Below are 20985 nucleotides of genomic sequence, written 5' to 3'. Positions count from 1 at the left end.
TATATTATTATGAATCAATAAATAATACATAGCACTTTTTAATTGCTTCTTGAAGAGCCATAAATGCTAATGAAACTTGAAAAGTTTTATCAAACATAAAACTTCTTTGTTCCATCTCAAGGTGCCAAGTTCCCTAAAGGGAAATGTTCATTTTTTTTATGTGCCACAAAGCACATATGGATAAATTCAATAAATGGAAGGTAAATTTTTCCTGTTTTAAACTTCTTTTATTTTATTTTTGTGTGTGCAACTTATGTATATACATGGGTATGTGTGTTTATGCGTATTTGTGCAGATGCGTGTAGAGGAAAGGGATTGACTATCAAGCCCTGGGAATCCTCCTGTCTTTGCCTCCTCAGGGTGGGGTTAGAGGCATGCACTTGGCCTGGCTTTTACATGAGTGCTGGGGATCCAGCTCAGGTCTCCATGCTTGTGTGGCAAGTACTTTACCGGCCAAGCCATCTCCTAACCCACATTAAACTTTTTTAAAAAACTGAATCTGTGGCCTACGGAGCTGGATCAGTGGATAAAGCATGAATACCAGAGTTCCCCAAGACCCTCATAAAAAGTGGGCAGTTGTGGCAGCCTATGTTTAACCCCAGCACAGGATTTTAAAAAGATCCAGGATCCTGGGGATCCAGGTTCAGTAAAAGACCCTGCCTCACTAAATATAGAATAGAGTAATCAAAAAAGATATATGTTGTCAACTTTGGGCCTACACACACATAAACATGTCTACATATATGTATGCATACCACACATACCAGTAAGTTGAATCTAATACCTTAATGAATATTTAATTTATAAAACACTGATTTGTTTATAAACTACCTCAACCTGCCGCCTTCCTGGTGATCTTGTCCAAGCAGCTACTCACACCAGCTGCACACGGTAAGACTCTTTGATCCACCCACCATCTGCTGCCTGGGATCCTTCCCAAGCAGTCATGAATATAGCCACTGGTAACTCTGACCTGCCACCTGCCCAGAGACTTTTCCCAAGCAGTCACAACTTATATCATCTGTGGTAAGATCTCCTTGGCCCTGCCGTCTACTCAGAGACCTTATCCAAGCTGCCACATAGGTGGCCTCTGATAGTAAGCTCCCTTGCCCTCAACACTGCCATCCATCTGCCTGGGACATCACCCAAACAGCGGCATATGCGGCTGGTAGAACCACAGCAACCCTAGGGAGTCACAAAACTGCAATCACTTTCTACCACTTCGTTCACAAATCAACACGAAGTGTCCAAAGGACTGAACTTCAGAAACCTCCTACCTGATCCAAAGCCAACCAAGTTAGGGTAATAGCAAAACTACAGCACAGCAAAGGAATAGACATATGCTAAATTCCTCCAACCAGAAATCTTCATGGCCAGCACATAATGACCTTGAAACAGTATAAAATGCTAAGACTGACTTATGAATCCTCAAACATATTTATATAATTAAACAGAATAATTTATTATTTTTGAAAATTTATAATATATGCTAGCCTTCTAAGGTGACTAAAAATAATATCAATTTGTTACATGGGAAGGAATTAAAAATATTTTCCTACTATATATTTTGTTTCAACTATTGACACACCACTAACCACTAGAAAATGCCCAAAGCTTTAAATAATTATTTTTTTCTTGAATGCAAAAGTCACTAATTCAAAAATTAACTAATCATAAAATGGAGCCTTCAGGATACTTCATATTTAAATTAAACTTTATTTGAAAAAAACATTCTAAATGATACAATAGTGACATATTAAATTATTATATATATATATATAGATTAGATATCATTATAAGTATTCATTTTTAAAACAATGCATTCATTAATATTACAATTTGAGCAAACTAAAAATGTCTTTTCTCCACTCCCTTATGTGGAAAAGATTAGACATTGCAAGCCAGAACCCTGCCTCTCAATGTCATTATCCAAACAGTATCCATGTTCAATCAAAACAGACTTACATTTTCTTAGGCTGTTTAAATTCCTTTTCTGAACATATGAGCTGCCAGAAAATATAATTAAGAGAAAGACCAATAAGTTGGGTAGATGGACTAGTCACATGTAATAAACATTTTAAAGGCTTATTGACTGTTAAATCCATATGTCTGGAACAGCTCCCAGATGTCTGATCCACACCCATCATCTTCCTTTGTCATTAATAATGTCATGTAAAATTGAAACAAAAGTTTTGCTTTTGATTTATTTTTCTTAGGTCTTTTATTTGTCTAAAAAGCACATACTTTTTCAAAAAGAAAAATTAAACTGAATTGAAAGAATTGGGTCTTCATACAACCATGGTGATTGCTACACAGGACATGTGTCATTTTAGCTTTTAAGTAATCAGTCAATTGATTTTCAGTCTCTCAAATGCTTGAAATATGCCTAGAAATATGTAATTTTCAGAGTTTTCTTTGTTCTGGAGTAGCATGATATTGTGCCATTTTCTAGTCCTCAGTTTAGCTTCCATCTGCAAGCAAAAAAGAGTCATTGTAGAGAGTGGTCCATTCTCCTCTTTGGCAGGTCACAAAACACGTAAATTCTATACTTCTCTACTCCTGATAGATCATGAATTACAATTATCATCATTATCTTATATACTCTTCAAAAAATGTTCAACTTTATGTGATCCAATACCTTACCTGAAACTATTTGAAGAGCTCTTAGAGATGCAGGTGGACATATTTGCCGCCTCGTCTGTATCAGGCTTGCTCCCTGCTAGCCCTTCAGCACCCTTCTGCCTACAGAGCCTTTCAGACATTTTGACAGCAGTAAATCCCAGTATCAACCCTGTGCAAAACTAGACTCACGCAGAGCACTAATGCCTTTCTCTGCATACAGCTTGCATGGGCACTAACAACAGAGCTCATCACCTGTTAAGCACCCAACAATTGTGACATGGCATCAGTTAGAAGACAACTATACCCCAAAAGTATGAAATGCAATGAGAACCTACACTCTAGACATACAGACCATCACACCAAACCTTTATATGCCATCATATAAATTTTAACACGCAGAAAGACCAATTGTGGCTCTACTTAATGCAGTAATACTTTTTTACTACATTTTGGGTCTTTGGCCTTGCTACACACTGGGAAATAAAAATCCAACTTTGCTTTTGGGTTTTTATTTATTAAAAAACCAAGTCTTTGTTTTTGACCTTGAATCTGAGGAAAGAATACACACAGAAATTTTGTAATAAAAAAAATTACCCTCCTTATATGGGTTCTATGAACAGAATATGGGTCCTCTGAAAGACAGCAATCACTCTTAACCACTGAACCAATTTTGTATTTTGTATTTTATAATATTTTGTATTTTATAATATGGAATCATTACAGACAAAACTGATTTCTTGTGCATGACCCCTGGTCAAAGAATTTGTACATTTGGGCCAGCATCTTAGCTGGCACTATGCAACCATGCCTCCTGATTCCTGTCTTCTGAGCTTTCTGAATTCAAAGATGTTGAACAGGATTTTAAATTAAAGTTTAAAAGGGACCATCTATGATAAACTAAGTAAACAAAGGTTGATGTGACATGGTATGCCAAGAATACTTGTGAGGCACATAATGTAATTCCTTAGAAAGAATCACTGTTGCTTTGAAGTCAAGAATAAAGCAAATCTATTAATTTTTTTAGCTAGCATACAAAATGATCGGTTTCACTAAGAAATTTTTGTACATTTACATATCATTTTATCTTGCTCACGCCCCCTCCCTCCTTCCCCATCCCTCCTCCACTCTCACTAGTCCCATTTCTCCCCTAAAATGGGTTCCTCAAAAAAAAAATTTTAAGAAGAAACAGAAAATCAAAAGCCTAATCCATGGACATCCTAGGACAGAACACAAACTCGGTCTTAATTGTCCAATATCTTTCCAAGAGAGAAATGCCTCTGAACACAAGACCTCCAGCAGCCATCTTGTCCACCTGGGACAGAAGGGTTCTCAGGCAACAAAATTTTCCTTCTTAAAATTAGGGCAAGACAAATGAGGGTCCCCAAACTTTCTCTCCAGACCATGCTGAGTAAAGTTAAAACTGAGCTTGCTAGACACCTTCCTTCCTTCTTACCCATGATTGAATCTGATGTTATCAACGAGAATGTCAGAACAAGACAGGATGTCCCTGTTTTTACTTTTTTCTCTTTTTTCACTGTTTCAATGAATTTGGGGGTTCTCAACTAAGCACCAGGATTGTATGTCCTTTTAACTCTGGATATGTATACTATCAGCTGACCATTTTTCTTCTCATTGTCTTTCAGCCCCTAAGTTTTGAAAGCAAGAAAAGCTACACTCTGAAGGTGGAAGGAGCCAATCCTCACCTAGAGATGCGTTTTCTGAACCTTGGCCCATTTCAGGACACGACAACAGTGCACATCAGTGTGGAGGACGTGGATGAGCCCCCTGTGTTTGAACCCAGCTTTTATTTTGTGGAGGTGCCTGAGGATGTGACAATTGGAACAACCATACAGATCATTTCTGCCAAGGACCCAGATGTGACCAACAACTCAATCAGGTTTCCCCACAGATTTCACTTTGTCCTTATATCCTGGAATTTTCCCTTACCTTCTATATAAAGTTCTAGCATTTTCACCCTTTTCAAATCCCATCTCTGGAAATTCTTTTCTGAGCTTTTTGTTGTTTTTGATCAAATAGCATGACAACATCATGTAACTGGAAAACTAAATCTTCAACTCACTTCCATTTAGCTCAGATACACACACCTTGAATCCTCAGTCATGGCTCCACTACCACTTGGGACTGTATCAGTTGTTACTGATTTTTGGGTCTGTCCTATGCATTGAAGGCTCTAAAGCCAGAATCTCTGGTCTTCACCCACAAAATGTGGGTGAATAATATCAGCCTCCAAGCTATACCAACCCCAAATAGGCCCAGATACTGCCTGATGTCCTGAAGCAGTGATGCAATCAACCCAGGAGCAGACCCACCAATACAAAACCACCACAGTCACACACAGATGTCAAAATCTTCAAAACTGCTCCTCTTCTCCAACTTTATTAGTCTTTTTCTAAGTTAGCATACACAGAAGTGGGTTTTGTCATGGCATTTTTATGTCTTCATACTTTGTTCTTATTCACCTCCCTCCACAACAGCCTTGACCCCATTTCTCTGGGTCCCTTCTGCCCATTTGTCCCTTCTGTCATCATTTCTGCTTTCATGTCATAGGGATTCCACTGTCCCATTTTCTCCTCCCTTAAGATATCTTCTTTTACGTATGGCACCCTTTTTATTTTCATGTCAAACAAAGACACATACACACACACACACAATTTAAATCTAGACTTCACAATACCACATAGATGAGAAAACATGATGAGTCTGGTTTATTTTGCATAGCATGGTGTCCTATTCCAAACACTTTCCTAAAAATGCCACGATTTCATTTTTCTTTCTTTGTGGATGAATAAATTCCACTGGGCACCTGTGGATGGACATCTAGGCTGGTCCCACAACTTAGCTATTGTGAATAGAGAGAGCAGCTATAAACATGATTGTGCAAGCATCTCTGCTGCATGTTGACTTGGAGTCTTTTGGGTTAATAACCAGAAGAGATAGAGCTGGGTCAGCTGGCAGTTCTATTTTTGGTGTTGGAGGAACCCCTACATTGACTTCCACAGTAGCAGCAGCAGATTACATTTCTGCCAACAATGTATAAGGGTCTCTTTTCCCTGCATCCCCACCAGCATTGTTTTTCTTGTTTTCTAGAGATGAGATGCAATCTCAAAGCAGCTGTAATTTGCTTTCCCTGATGATTAAGAGTACTGAGCACATTTTCAAATAGTTATTGTCCACTTTTATTTCTTCTTTTGAGAACTGTCAATTCAGTTTATTAGCCTATTTTTCAACTTGGATGATTTGTAGGGAACATTGGTGTTTAATTTTTGCAGTTCTCTGTGTATTCTAGGCATTGATGTCCTGTCTGAGGTATGGTTGGAACAAATTTCTTCCTCTCCATGTAGCATCTATTTACCATGATAATTGCTTCTTTTGCTTTGCAAAAGCTGCTTGACTTCATGTAATCATATTTGTCAGTTTTCAGAATTATATCCTGTGTTGTTGGATTTCTTTCTAGAAAGATCTTACTTGTACCTGTACCTTGAAATACATTGCCTATATATTCCAGTAGCAGTTTCAGGGTTTCGGGACCTGTGTTAAGATCTTTGATCCATTTGGAGCTCATTTTTGTAAGGGGTGAGAGACACGGCTCCAGCTTCATTATTCAGTCTGTGAATATCTAGTTTTCTCAGCATAATTTATTGAAGAGCTTGTGTTTTTTCCAATATATAATTCTGACAGCTTTGTAAAAACATTAGGTGGCTACAGCGTTTTGTGTTTATTTCTGGGTTCTACTTTCTACTGCATTGGTCTACATGGTTTTGGACCACTACCCTGATTATGTTGTTACTATGGCTCTTTAATATAACTTAACACTGGGAATTGTGAGACCTCCAACACTGCACTTTACTATTGCTTTACCTGTTTAGGAGTCTTTGCTTTTGTTAGCATATGTTATACCGAATTACATAACAATAGGCTACAATGTGATGTTTTCATAGATGTATACGATGTGTTTTTATCACCCTCACTTCCTCTTACCTTCTTTTGTCTCCCCCTAACCTCACTGAGCTGATCCTCTTCCTCTTTCCAGCTAGTCCCTCTTCTACTTTCATATCTTGGGGGATTTTCTGTTTGGTTGGTCCATTAGTCTATTGGTGTTAGAGGTATTCTCTGGTTTAGGGGTACCTGATGAGTTTTATGAGAGTTGCTTACAGGAACTTGGGCATCTTCATAGTGGCTAAACCTCTGAAGAAAATGTTTCTCCCTCCCCCAGCAATCATTAATTGCTTATAGATTTGTAGAAAGGGATGAGGCCTCATGAGCCCTCCCACTTCCATGGTAAGATGTAGACAGCTCTGATCTTCTCCAGGTAGTCATAGCTGTTGTCACTCAAGTGTGCAATAGCCATGCCATGCTTAGAGCACAACTTTCCTCAACACTCCATCACATCTTCCAGCTCTTACATTCTTCCTGTCCCTCTCTTCCACAATGTTCCCTTAGCATTGGAGGGTGTGCTTGGATGCTTTCTTATGGCTGAATATTCAACAATCACTTAGTCTCTTCATTTTGACCTGGCATGAGACCGTATAATCACAGCAGCTGACAGCAGCACCAATCTATGAGCATAAACATTTTGCTTCAGGAGGCAGAGGCAGGTGGGTCTCTGTGAGTTCAAGGCCAGCCTGATCTTCAAAGCAAGCTCCAGGAGAGCCAGGGCTACACAGAGAAACCCTTTTCAAAAAACAAAAACAGACAAACAAATAAACCATTTATTTGTTTCTATATAGATTTAAAGGCGGCTTTTTCTACAGCTCTGTGAAGAATGTAATTGAAATTCTGATGGGATCACAGTGGCTCTCAGACCTCTTCCTGTAATATGATTTTTACAATACTAATTCTACCAATCTGAACATGGGATATTTTTTCATCTTCTAATCTCTTCTTCAGTTTCCTTCTTCACTGTTTCAGAGTTTTCACTGGGAAGATCTTTAACTTCTCCTAGGTTAATCTAGCCCGAGGTAATTTTAAGTAGTGGTGAATGGGATTTTTCCCTTGCTTTCTTCGTCAGAAAGTTTAGTTTAGTTTAGTGTATAGAAAGACTACTGACTGTTGTACTTTAAAATGTTGTTCACGCACATTCTTTCACATTTATTAGCCGTTCACATTTCCACTTTTAAAACAAATGGGAAAGACCAAGTTGTAATAGCACACACCTGTAATCACAGCATTTGGGATGCAGAGAAAGACCTCAAGTGTGAGGCCAGCTTGATCTACATAGTGAGCCCCGGGACAGCCACAGCCATACTATAAAATGATACCTTGTATAGTTATTTACAGTGAGCTCCTGATCTCAAAAACTAAATAAAACAAAGTAGGAAAATATTATATACCATATATATCTTTATAGTATAGAAAAACAGACACAGAAACACCCCCTAAGGTCAGTGGCTTTGATGACTGGCAGATTGGCCAGAGAGTCCTCTGTACTACACATAATCATCCATCTCTGTCCCTCCAAGGTATGTTTTGCTATAAAGATTGCAACTGAGATGATTCCCCCTCAAGACTGGAGCATTTCTCTGAGAGCCTTGGCGGTTTCCAGTCAACTCTGGAAGCAAGTGCAAACAGCTGGTGGACAGACTGACACCTTAACCTTCCACAGCCACTGCCAAGCCTCTGAAGCCAATTCACAAACGATCAGAATTCCAAGGCTGTTTGAGGCCATCTGTCACATTAATTGTTGAAAGCCACACAGTGAAATGAATCTGGAGCCTCGGTACAGATAAAACGTTTTGAACACACCCCCATTTATCAGCTGCCTTTTTTGTCACCTGGCCGCTTCCCTCATCTGGTGCCGTTTTGTGTTTAATGAAAATGTGCTTTTGGAGTTTAACAGGAATGATTTTCTCCAGAGAATAACTCCACCAGGGGAAAATCTGCTCCCTCTGACTAACTAGTAAACACATTACATGTTCAAGCATCAAAATGGCTAAAAGTGATTTCAGTTCTTTAATTTTTTAAAAATAGCAAATTTTTCTGAATTATAAAAACTTTATAAATTTATATTTCAACCTTAATCTTTCTGTTGTAAAACAACATAAGTGAAACCATAATGTCCCCATAACAATCACAACAAAATGAAACAGATGCATCATAAATTTCTGTTTTCAGAAACACATGACTTTGTGATCATGATTTGTTAATTATATATCTATTATTTTATGAGATAGTTAATTTTCTTGTCAAAGAAGGTAATGTGGGACTACTGTAGAGAATAAAGCCTCATGGCAGAGAAATAAAACAAGCATAAATGTAAATGAAAGGAGATTCAAGTTCTAAAATAGAATATGGACTGGACAGTATATTTCCACGTTATCTCCCAGATTCTGACTGTGGACCTCTATGTAATAACCACTGGAAACAAAGTCTGATAAGGAGTCACACTAATGAGTAACAAATAAATCAAGAGATTCAATGCAATCAAATACACAGGCATGCACACTCACTCACACACACACACACACACACACACACACACAACTTCACAGGGTGTATCTGGGATTCAGTACTACAGCCTTTATCCCAGGACATCTCAGTGGGGGCAGTGGAGAGAAAAAAACATTCATGGTTCAAGATTCACTTATGACTGCAGCAAAAAGAGACGGATAAGATGAAGGAACCTGTCTAGCTAACAAAAAATGCCACTTCAGATAGGACCTTTGAAGACATCTGTCAGCATGAGGGGCTTCGAAGGAAGCCCCTGGCTGTTCCAAGGAGCCTAGGCATGATGAATACAAGAGCACACACCCCGAGGCTAGAACAGAGTCCCCTTGCTGTTCTGGGGCAGAACTCTACATCCTTGGGGAGAAAACTGGCAAATACAAGGTTCCTGACGGAGAGTAAGAAGACAAGGAGTCACGTACACAATTTCCCCTCTGAATTTTGTAACAAATAATAGAGTTCCCATTGGTAGATATCAGGATCTTGACTCTGTGCCATCCCAAAGCAACAGAGTTGCTCCACGTCCACAGGGAACATCAAGGGTCCTAGATTCTCAAGAGATCTCAAAAGGAAAAGTATTGAAAAGTCAACTCTGTGGCTTTTATTTACTAAGCTATTTGGGATTGCTTCCCCCTGTTAATAGAATTATGCATGATATTCTCACCTTTTATAGAAATGTTAATTTGAGGAGCCAGAGAGATGGTTCAATGGTTAAGAGCTCTTGCTGATTAATCATGAGCACCAGAGTTCAGACTTCATCACCCAAGAAACAATGTATAGACAGCCTGCAAATGCCTCTTAACTCCAGTTCTCAATGGATCTGACACCCTCCATATGAACACAGGGGTGTACACCTGCACACAAATGTGCAAATATACTCACATAGACCAACAAACACAAAATATTATAAATACAATTTTAAAATAAAACTTTTAAATATTATTTGTATATTATGTTACATAGCTAACTCATGTACATTTTTGTTATATTTAATGATTTAGATTATTAAAAGCAAATGGACACTAAATAGCCTCCCAAATCAACCTGTCACCTAAAGTTAAAATATTATAGATTAAAGGCCATTTAATGTTTTTAAAAGATTACTAGGACTTTTATAATCTCCTTTCTAAAAAGCTGATGCTGTGCTAAGATATAAGCGCTGGTCGTTATTCACTGGTAATCCCCCAAACACTGGAGATTTAGTTCTCTGCATAGGAAAACTGCAATGCTTAGATCCCTCCTATCATTGATAAATGCTCAAAAAATAGTAATAAAAAAACTCCAGTTAGGAGGATAGTGAGCCATTTAGCAACTAAGAGCAACTCCAGCTGGTGTGGGAACAGCCTGACCTCATGTGCCATCCTGCTGTGTGTGAATCCAACAAGCCTGCTCATGACAGAGAATGTCCTCATCCAAGCAGTCAAATGTCAGTACTATCTGCTCAAGGCAGCTTTGTGTGTGCTAAGCATATTCTCCTCATAATAGGTGAGAATGTTACAGTTGGAGACAGGAAAAGCACATACAGGATTCACTACTAGGTCCCAATGTCCTTATTTTCCATCTGTATCTGCTCTTTCAATTTGTTCTCCTGCACCCTGGAAGTTGGCCCAGTGCCCCATTCAGAGAAATGAAGGCCATTATTCCCTCACTGCAGCCTAGCTTGGGAAATTGAAGAGGGGATTCTACTTGATGAGAGAAGCTCCCTAAGGCAGGCTCCTGCTGTGTCAACCAGGCACTGCTGTCAGGGGTCCTGTGACTTGGTTATTTCTGTCACTCCATTTTCCACACCATCTGTGATAGTCGCTGTGGTGAGGTAGGTTTCTGGTTCCTCATGGGCTATTCTCCCCCGCAATATGCCCACAGCCTGGAGAGCTGCCATCCGGGTTGTACTCTGTGGACCAAATGTGGGGCTTTTCTCTTGTCTCAGAGCTGAAAGATTACAGTATCATTAGCCAACCAGTACTTCTAGTTCCTAAAAAAGAAGTCAACTCTTAAGGCAGCTGATAAACTTTGAAGATAAGTCACAGGTACACTCAGAAGAAAACAGCACAGCCTAGATCATTTTAAATGAATCTTGTAAGTACATGGATCTGTTTATTAAAACTTAACCATTTCTTATCATGCCTCATCTCGAAGAGGTAAAGCTGTGTTCTTGGCTAGTCTTCTACAATCCATATGTCAATAAGGCACTGGTAGGTGTTACTAAGGTGCCAGACCCTGAAGCTGAACTTCCTAGATTTGATTCCCACTAGTGTGACCTTGGATAAGTGACTGAACCTCTTAAGTCTCCAAATGGTCTTATCTATAAAACAGAAATAATAATAAAGTCTACCAGTGGTGTTATTTTGAGGATAAGTAACTCACTACATTTGATGTTTTAAACAAAGTGTAGCAAATAATAGATGTTTGTTAAACAGGATCACAGGCAGAGAGGTTAATTGTCTTCTTTAAATTCCCTAAGACTTGAAAGTCATAACAGAAGTTATTCCATCTGAATTCATAACTGAAGTTACTCCAATTTCTCTGGCTCTTACTCATCTGCTGTCTCTTTAAATCTACTCTCTAAATAGCAATCATGACTCTCTACAGAAATGAATACATTTGAAGTAAAATGTTTCATATACATGCAGATCTAGAGATAGACAGACATAGCTTAACATGTAGCAGTATTTACCCTCACTGCATGTGATAATTTGGCATGCACATATCTCATTCCATTTCATTTTGTTTCAATGCTAATCATAATCAACCATATTCATTTCACAGCTCACCAAGCTGCAGTGTGCAAAACACTGCACTTAAAATTATTACTATCAAAATTACAATTTCAGGGGAGAGAAGCTTCAGTGGCTAAGAATGCTCACTCCTCTTGAAGAGAACCCAAGTTTGGCTCCCAGTACTCACATCAGGTGGCTCACAACTGCCTGTTACCCCAGCTCTGGGAGATCCAATGTTTTCTCCTAGCTTCCTCAGGAACCTACTCACATGCATGTCACCCCCCCGTAAAACACACACACACACACACACACACACACACACACACACACACACACACACACACACACACACACACATATACAAAATATTCAAAACAAAAATAAATTCTTAAGAAAATTGCAATTTCTCCATCTCAACAACTTTAAGACAAAGACTGCCATTTCTGTTTATTTTTATTAAAGTTTTGAACACTGTAACTCCATACAGATGGTTTTTAAATCTTAGTTGAAAGTGAATTAATTTCCCTAAATTTGTTTGCTTGCCTGATGATTAGGATAAATTTCCAAAGATATGAACATTAAGAGAACATTAAGAGAAGCTACATGTTAAATGTACAGCAAAGTGACCACACACCAGCTATTACAATTACTGGTCTTTGAACAACCAGCTACATCTTTATTTTGAACACTGGCTCCTTCTTCTTCTTCCCAGTTTGGGTTTTCTTTCATTTTGTGATTGTTTTCTTTGCTATGCAAAATCTTCCATTCAATGTCATTTCATTTGTTTGGTTTTGCTCTTTCTGCTTCTGTGCCTTTGGGGTTATATTCAAGACATCACAGCCCAGACCAATGTTAAATACTTTTCTTCTAGTAGATTTAGTTTCTGATCTTAAGTCTCTGCTTCATTTGAGCTGATTATTGTGAAAAAGGGCCAGGTAAAGGTCATCTATATGTGGACAGCCAGTTTTCCAAATACCAGTCATCAGGGATGATTCTTTCACACCATTATGTGCTCTTGTTATCTTTAACAAAAAAAATCCAATGAGCCGCTCATAGATATATGTGAGGGGAACCCTGAAGGTGTCCAGGCAAGGAAGCAAACCACGACGAGATGAGAATGAAAACTTGGTTCTGATTGACTTCTCAACCTGGATCAAGACTTTGGGGAGTCTGATGCCAGGTGTTTCACTGTCAGCATATTTAAAACACAGTACAATTTGAAAAAAAAAAGTTTCCTGTTGTAATATAATCCCCAATTCACAAGGAAGCATAATTACATTGAAACTCGACTCATGGTACATGTCATTTCTTCCAAGAAGATGGGTTCTAGAATAGGCTCCCTGTACTAGATTAAGGGCCTAAAAAAAGAATCTGTCCTGGTCTTGGGCATGCAGATATTGTAGAGGAAGCTTTTCTGTCCCTCCCTGGTCCTGCAGCCATTTTTAAAATAATCACTCAGAGGCTTACATTAGTTACAAATGTTTGGTTGATGGCTCAGGCTTATTACTAGCTAGCTCTTACATCTTAAATTGACCCATTTCTATTAATCTATATACTGCAACATGGCCATGGCATTACTGATCTGCTGGCATGTTGCTCCTTGGGTGGCTGGCTGGCATTTTCCACACTCCACCCTTCTCCAATATCTCTGCTTGGATTTCCCATCTGGCTCTATCCTGTCTTGTCATAGGCCAACATAGCTTTATTTATCAACCAATGTGATCAACACATATTCACAGCATACAGAAAGATATACCACAGCAATTTGGGCTGCTAGCCACTTCTGGTTCTAGTTGTGGGAGCTTGAGGAGCCTCTAGATGTAAGGGTCATTTAGATTACTAGCCACCCCTGGCCCTAGTTGTAGGAGTTTGATAAGGCCTGGTCCAAAAGATAATGCAGATCACCAGGCTATTCATCACATCAAATTTCCAGCTTCCTGGAAAAACAGATTATATATCTATCCCTTTGAAAGACTAATCCTGGGTGCTAATATTCCTGGGTTCCCTGGAAATCTGTAGGCACAAGGACCTTTGTGCTCCCAACATATAAACATTTATTTCTAGGCTTTCACCCTTATTCCATTGATCAATGTCTTTATTTCTATGAGCATATGACAGTTTCAATTACTTTTGCTTTGTATTGTATTTTGATGTCAGGACAAATAATCTTATTTTCAGAAATGTCAGAGTACCTAAACAATTTTTCAAAAGAAAATACATAAGAGCCTTGCAAATGTGTGGGGAGTGAGGAGGGGAAGCTCAGCATCACTAACCTTCAGGGAAATACAGCTTAAAACCACAATGAAATGGCATCTCACCTATTAGAATGGCTATTCCCCAAAAGATGAAAAATAGCAAAGAGTGTTCACAAAAGGGAAACTTTGTACCTTGTGGGTGAGGATCTAAGTTAGCACAGCCATTTTAAAATACAGTGTAGTGATTACTCAAAATACTAGAACTATCATATGATCCAGCCATCCTATTTCTGGGCATATATCCAAAGGAATTACAATCAGTATGTAGAAGAAGCATCTTCATTTCCATGTTAACTGCCACATTACTCACAAAGCCAAGATATGGAAACAACCTAAGTGCTCGTTAACAGATGAATGGATTTTTTAATCTGGCACTTTATACATACACAAGAGAATATCACTCAGCCTTTAAAAAGAAGGAAATTCTATCATTTGTAGTAACACAAATGAATCTCGAGAACATGATATTGTGTGAAATAAGCCAGACACAGAAAGGCGAATATCCCGTGATCTCATTTAAATGTGGAATCTAAAAGGTTGAACTGATAAAAGAAAGACAATGGTGGTTATCACAGGCTAAGGCCAGCAATGCTGATGGACAGAGAAAGGGAATGTTTTGGTCAAGGGAAACAAAGTTCTAGTTAGACAAGAAGATCTGGTGATCTTCAGAAGGTAACTAGTTAATTACATATAATATATTTCAAAGGTGTAGGAAAATGGATTCTAGATGCTCTTGTGCATTTTATGTAGGCAAAAGGATAGTTGTAGGCACTTAAGCTAGACATATGAGAAATGATGTATATGTTAATTAGTCTGATTTTTAATTCCATAAGATATATATATATATAGAGAGAGAAATATTATGCTATATTCTAAAATATATAATTTCTCAATAAAAATAAGAAATTGCTAACCTTTACCAAGGAGCACATGATAGTCTCAATGATGGCCCTCAGTCACAGCAAATTATCGAAATGTCTTACTTTAAACATCCTGGTGCATGAACTTACCTCCATCTCCCAAGACAGAGAATAGATGAGATAATACAGGTGAAGAGAGGGAACCATGTTGCCAAATCAGAATGAACAAGAATTACAGATCTTATTCATAACCAAATTCACTAAAGACTCAAAAGACAGAGCAACAGCAAAATGAGTCATGTAATTCTTGCTTTGGAGAGGTTAAAACTGTCTAGCTTAAATGCCTACAACTATCCTCTTTTTCCTACATAAAATGCACATTGGTCCAGACTGAACATACATGGTGGAAACAACAGATAAGGCTTGTGGCCTGAACAAAAAATGGCCTCTGTTTTATGGAACACCTGCTTACAATGCCCTTCAAATTTTGAAGGTCATATGATAGTTTCCAGCAGGTCATCCCTCATAAATGCACAAAACTCAGTTTTATTTATAACTGGCAACCTAAATAGACCTGCTCTATCCTGCTAAAATCCTATATAAGGAACTTTCAGCTAGCAAATTCTGTGTCAGTCGGGAGTTGAATCATTACATGTTTATGAGCGAGAACTCCTAGAGCAAAGCCTTCCTTTCCAACAGTGATACCAGTTCTAAGGAGCAGAACCACATGACTGAAGCTTTGCTTTTTCAAGTTCCAGGTTAGCATTTAAGAATACGGTTGACTTTCAAACATATAAATAGAGACTGATATTGAAGGCACCCCAAAACTCTTGGAGCAGCTTTAATCTTTAAATAGCATAAATTAATTTCTGTGTACATTGAAATTGCCATAAGGTACCCAGTACTCTGCTTATTTCATTTTTAAGTAAGACACTTGGAGTAGTAAAAAAAAAAAAAAAAAAAAAAAAAAGGTTCTCTTAAGCATGATAAAACCTATAGTGTTCCACATATTCACAGCTCAGAGGTGACTGAGCCACCTTTAACACAGTGTATGTATTCACTTCTCTCATGTACTATGTTCTCATGCTTATCCAAGTGAAAATAATTACATAATCCATATCTTTGCAGATACTCCATTGACAGAAGCAGCGACCCTGGGAGATTTTTCTATGTTGACATTACAACAGGTGCTCTAATGACTGCAAGACCACTAGACAGAGAAGAGTTTTCTTGGCATAATATAACAGTCCTTGCTATGGAAATGAGTAAGTAACATAGTTTATTTGCCTCCACAAAGTTACAAAATGTAAAGGTATAGAAAGTGAAAGTTGCCGGGCGGTGGTGGCGCACGCCTTTAATCCCAGCACTTGGGAGGCAGAGCCAGGTGGATCTCTGTGAGTTCGAGGCCAGCCTGGGCTACCAAGCGAGTCCCAGGAAAGGCGCAAAGCTACACAGAGAAACCCTGTCTCAAAAAACGAAAAAAAAAAAAGAAAGTGAAAGTTTCTAGACCTTGTAATAAACAATATGTTCTAGAGGAGAAGCTGAAATTATATGGTATACAAGTAAATGGTCATGTAATTTGGTCTATAGTTCATTTTTGATTGAGGCACATCCTTGATTTCAGTTTTGTGTTTTGTTTTTATATAAGTACTCAGCTAGTCAATTCTGCGTCAGTCAGGAGGCGAGTCGTTCCTGTTTATGACTGAGTAGGCTTGGAGCAGCTTTCCTTCCCCAGAGTGATGCCAGTTCCAAGGAGCAGAGCCATGAGACTATAGTTTTCCTCTTTTTCAAGTTTCAGATTAGCTAGAAAATCCATCTAAGAACTACCTTTGCTGTATCCCTAACATTCTGGTAAGTTTTCTTTCCATTTGGTTTTGATGCTAGGGATTTTTCAATTTCCTCTCTCATTTTTTCAATAACTCAATGACTACTGAGGAATCTATTGTTTAATTTTATGTTTCTATAGCTTCTCTTGCTATTGATTTTTAGGTTTTTTATTACATTATGATCTGACGGCAGAAATTACTCTGAGCTTGTTTTTGTATGTTAAGACTTTTTTTGTAACATAACTTAATTTTAGAGAAAATTCCGTAGGCTGCTAAAAAGAATGTGTAGTCTACATATGTTGGGTAAAATATTATGTAGATATCTCTAAGTTCCATTTGATCTATGGAGAGGCTTAATTCTGAAGTTTTTTTGACTTCTTTTTTGTTAATCTAAATGATATATAACAATGGGGTATTGGTGTCACTCACTGTTATTATATCTGGGTCTTTTTGTCTTTTTATGCCCAATAATGTTTGTTTTTATGAAATTATGTGTACTAAGATTCAAGGCATATATATTTACAATCGTTTTGAGGCAGAATCTCACTGTGTGGCCCTGTCCTAGCCTAGAACTCACTAGGTAGAAAAGAGTATCCTCAAACTCAGAAATCTGCCTGCCTCTGTCACTTACATATTGTGATTAAAGGCATTCACCTCCATGACTGGCTACAACAATTGCATCTTCTTAAGTGATTTTTCTTTTTACTAACAAGTGATGAACCTATTTATCTCTTCTAATTAATCCCAAAATATACGTTAGCTATTCCTAGTTGTTTCCAGATCTCATTTACTAGGTGCATATTTTCCATCCTTTCATCTTCAGCCTGTGTGCCTTTTCCCGTGAAATGTGTCTTTGGAAAGAACAAATAGTCATGTCTAGTTTTTGATCAATCAGCTAGTCTCTAGCTTGTAAGAAAAAAGTTAAAACAATTTACATTTATTTTTTTAAAAAACATTTTCTGAATTCTATAAATTGTTTCACTGTTTTCCTCACTGGTTTTAATGTTGCTTGTTTTTTTTTTCTTCTTTCTCTCCTATTAATATTAGTGGTTTTCTGGCTTGCTGTGTTGGGCATGACTGGTTCTTTCTCAGTTCACCTTTGTTCATTTATTCCTCTCACAAAATTTATCCTTTCCTGAGCTCTCAAGTTTTCGATTATGTTTCTTTCTCCCATGTGTTAATATTCCTTTAAGAATCTTCTGCAATGTGGGTTAGTGGTCAAGAACTGTTTTAGTTTATGCTCATTTCATTTATTATTAAACAATAACTTCATTGAATATGGGTAATCTCGGTTGGCAGTGATTTAGTTTCCAGGCGTGAAGATCATCGTTCCCCGTTTTCCTGGCTTTGGGGATCTCTGATGAAGAGTCTGCTGTTATTCTGATGAGTTACCTCGTGAGCATCGGTGTTTCCCTCTTGCAGCCTTTACTATTTTGTTGTTGTGTAGTTTTAGCATTATAACTATGATGACAGGTTCTTTTCCAGACATGGCTATTCTGTGTTCTGAATGTCTTTTGAGCTTAGGTGGTTTCTTTCATTGACTAGGTTTCCTATGCCTTTAGATTGTATCTCAGCTCTTTCTAACTATAAATTCCTAGGTTGCTCTCTTCTCCATGTCTGAGAGTCCTTGAAAGTTGTGGTTGTGTTCATTTATTTCATTATTTATATCTGAATACAGTATTTTTTCATCTTCAATTCTTGATATTCTTTCTTCTGCTTAATCTAGTTCACTGGTAATGCTTTTCAGTGTTTATATATTGAATTTTTCATTTCCAACAATTGTTTAGTAATTTGTTTGTTTGCTTGTTTTGGGGTTTTTTGAGACAGGGTTTCTCTGTATAACAGCTGTCCTGGAACTCACTTTGTAGACCGGGCTGGCCTTGAACTCACAGAGATCTGCCTACTTCTGCCTACTGAATGCTAGGATTAAATGTGTGAGCCTCTACACCAGGCTGCTTGTTTTGTTTGTTTGTTTGTTTGTTGTTGTTTTGTTTTCAAATTTTTGATTTTCTTGCTGAATTTCTCATCCATGGTACATTCTTATCTAGGCTCTGAACTGTCTTCCTTATCTCATTCACCTGCTTGTTTGTATCCTCTTGCAAAGCACTGATCAAATGAAGTCTTTGTTTGGAATTTCAACCCTTTCAATATTTCTGGATTCAGTTAGTAATATATGATCTTTGGCAAAGACATGCTACCTACCTTTTCATATTTGTGTTTCGGTTTTGTGATTTGTCCATCTGTCAGATATACTTTCCAGTTTATTACTGGGTTTAGAAAGCAGTCTGTTCTTGAGGGCTCAATTCCAATACCACACAAGAGACTAAAATAACAGGCCACTTTAATAATACCAAGACCAAATCAAAGCAGATACAAAAATTATCTTAAAATAGTTATAGTCCACTACTCTGTCACTAATGACCATAGACAAGCAAGTGGAAAAAATAATGTAGAGTAAGCTATAAGCTTAGAAAGTAATTTGGTTAAGGTTAGCATGATGGCCTGGCCAGTAAAGACATTTACCTCAAAAGCCTGAGTTTGATCCCCAGAATCCACATAAAGATGGGAGAAGAGAACTGGATTTACAAAATTGTCCTCTGACCTCCACACATAATACCATGACACAAGTGCACCATACACACAACATGCATACACATGCTCCCACACGAACACACAAACACACATACACACACGATTTTTAATTAATTAGATAAAAGAAAGAATAATAAATGAAAGAAATAAAGGAGGATGAGGGGAAAGATAAATCAATGAGGTTAAATAAAAGAAAAAGGTTAAGAATGATAGGAAGAGAAAGAGAAAAAGCAAGGCATACTTGAAATACTATTGTACAATAAAGAAAAATGGAGAGCTGGGGAGTTGGCTCAGTAGTTAAGAGCACTCTTACAGAGAAGCCAGGTTACCATTCCCAGAACTCACATGATGGCTCACAGCCACCTGTCACTCCAGTCCCAGAGGATCTGACAACCTCTTCTGACCTCCACAGGCATCAGGCACACACATGGTGCACTTACACATAAGCAAAACACTCGTATGCATAATAAATTTTTAAAAAGAAAAATACACAAACAAAACTAGACAGCATTACAAGAGAAATGAAAATCATAAAAACTTTTTTGAAAAATAAAAATAATACTGGGCTGGTGAACAGGCTCCACAAGTTTGATGACCAGTGTAAACTGGAACCCACATGAAGGTAAGAGGACAGAACTGACCCTACACATGGGCAGTGGTATGGAAGCCCCCACACAACACACTCATACACACGCACACACACACAGTCACACACACACAGTCACACACACACATACACACATACACGAAATACTATATTTTTAAGAAAATAAATGAATCAAACACTAAAAGTATAGCAAAAAGAAGAAAAACCTAATGAGTGAAGAAGGAAGAGAAGGGGCAAGAGGACGAGGAGGAGAGAAGAAGAGGAGGAGGAGGTGGAGAAGAAATAATTGTTTAATAGCAAAGTACTAACTGAGCAGCTTTCCCCCAAATCTCTGATTTTGGAGTTTGCAGGTGGAGGAGCAGTCAGCTGGGATGGCTTATCCTTCCTAAGGTTCACAGTATTGTTGAGACTGAACCCATGAACTGTCAGTTATCCCAGACAGGGCTGTGTTTGTGTTAGGACCACTCCTTCTATCTGCACCAGGAGCCACTGCTGCCTGTGTGCACTTACCTCTGCAATCTGTGGCCCAGGTAGGTTCTTACTGTAGCAATCTACTGTTCTTCCTCCCCATAGGGCCCCACTCACAGATGGCGTCCTGGATTTTGTCGCACAGCCTTTCTGTTTCTGTGCTTTTTAATCTGTGTGTTGCCCTTACTAATATACTTCCTCTCTTTCTCCCCTTGTTAATTTTACTCTTCAGTCATGGTATCATGTAGAGCCAGCTTCTGACTTACCACCTTTCCCCCAGAATAACCTAACCCACACAGAATTATTTAGGGGGTAAATAGTAAAACATAAATATTTTTGAGGAAGAAAGAAAAAAAATGAACCTGAAGAACGGTGTATTTTGTGACTTAGCAAAATTCCTCACCTTTTTGTCTAATAATTGCTGTTGTCTCCCTGGGGTAGTGACCATAACAGGAGGAATAGAATACGGGGTTGTGTGTGTGTCTCCAGGCAGCAATTCCAAAGACTCAAACCAAAAAACACATTTCCCCATGAATGCCCATGGCTCCTGCCACAATCAAAGTTGTGGCTTTGGAA

The 20985-nt window shown here is 38.2% G+C and overlaps 1 protein-coding gene and 1 long non-coding RNA gene across 3 annotated transcripts in view; one reads left to right on the top strand and one right to left on the bottom strand.

Moving 5' to 3' along the window:
* Cdh20 (cadherin 20) overlaps nt 1-20985 on the top strand; it is a 252321-nt gene that overhangs the window by 203107 nt on the left and 28229 nt on the right. For both annotated transcript variants that reach the window (XM_052736503.1, XM_052736504.1), the window contains exons 7-8: nt 4266-4519; nt 16045-16181. In XM_052736503.1, the coding sequence (XP_052592463.1) occupies nt 4266-4519; nt 16045-16181 (391 nt within the window). The remainder of the gene's footprint in view (nt 1-4265; nt 4520-16044; nt 16182-20985) is intronic.
* Nucleotides 1865-20985, bottom strand: part of LOC128109300 (uncharacterized) — a 36329-nt gene continuing 17208 nt past the window's right edge. The window contains exon 3 of the long non-coding RNA XR_008217792.1: nt 1865-2471. This is a non-coding gene — a long non-coding RNA (uncharacterized LOC128109300). The remainder of the gene's footprint in view (nt 2472-20985) is intronic.

The sequence above is a fragment of the Peromyscus californicus genome, unplaced genomic scaffold (assembly GCF_007827085.1).
Source record: "Peromyscus californicus insignis strain IS unplaced genomic scaffold, ASM782708v3 Scaffold_14__1_contigs__length_90479793_seg_1, whole genome shotgun sequence".
Classification (NCBI taxonomy): Eukaryota; Metazoa; Chordata; class Mammalia; order Rodentia; family Cricetidae; genus Peromyscus; species Peromyscus californicus.
This window is presented reverse-complemented; position numbering and strand designations above follow the sequence as displayed.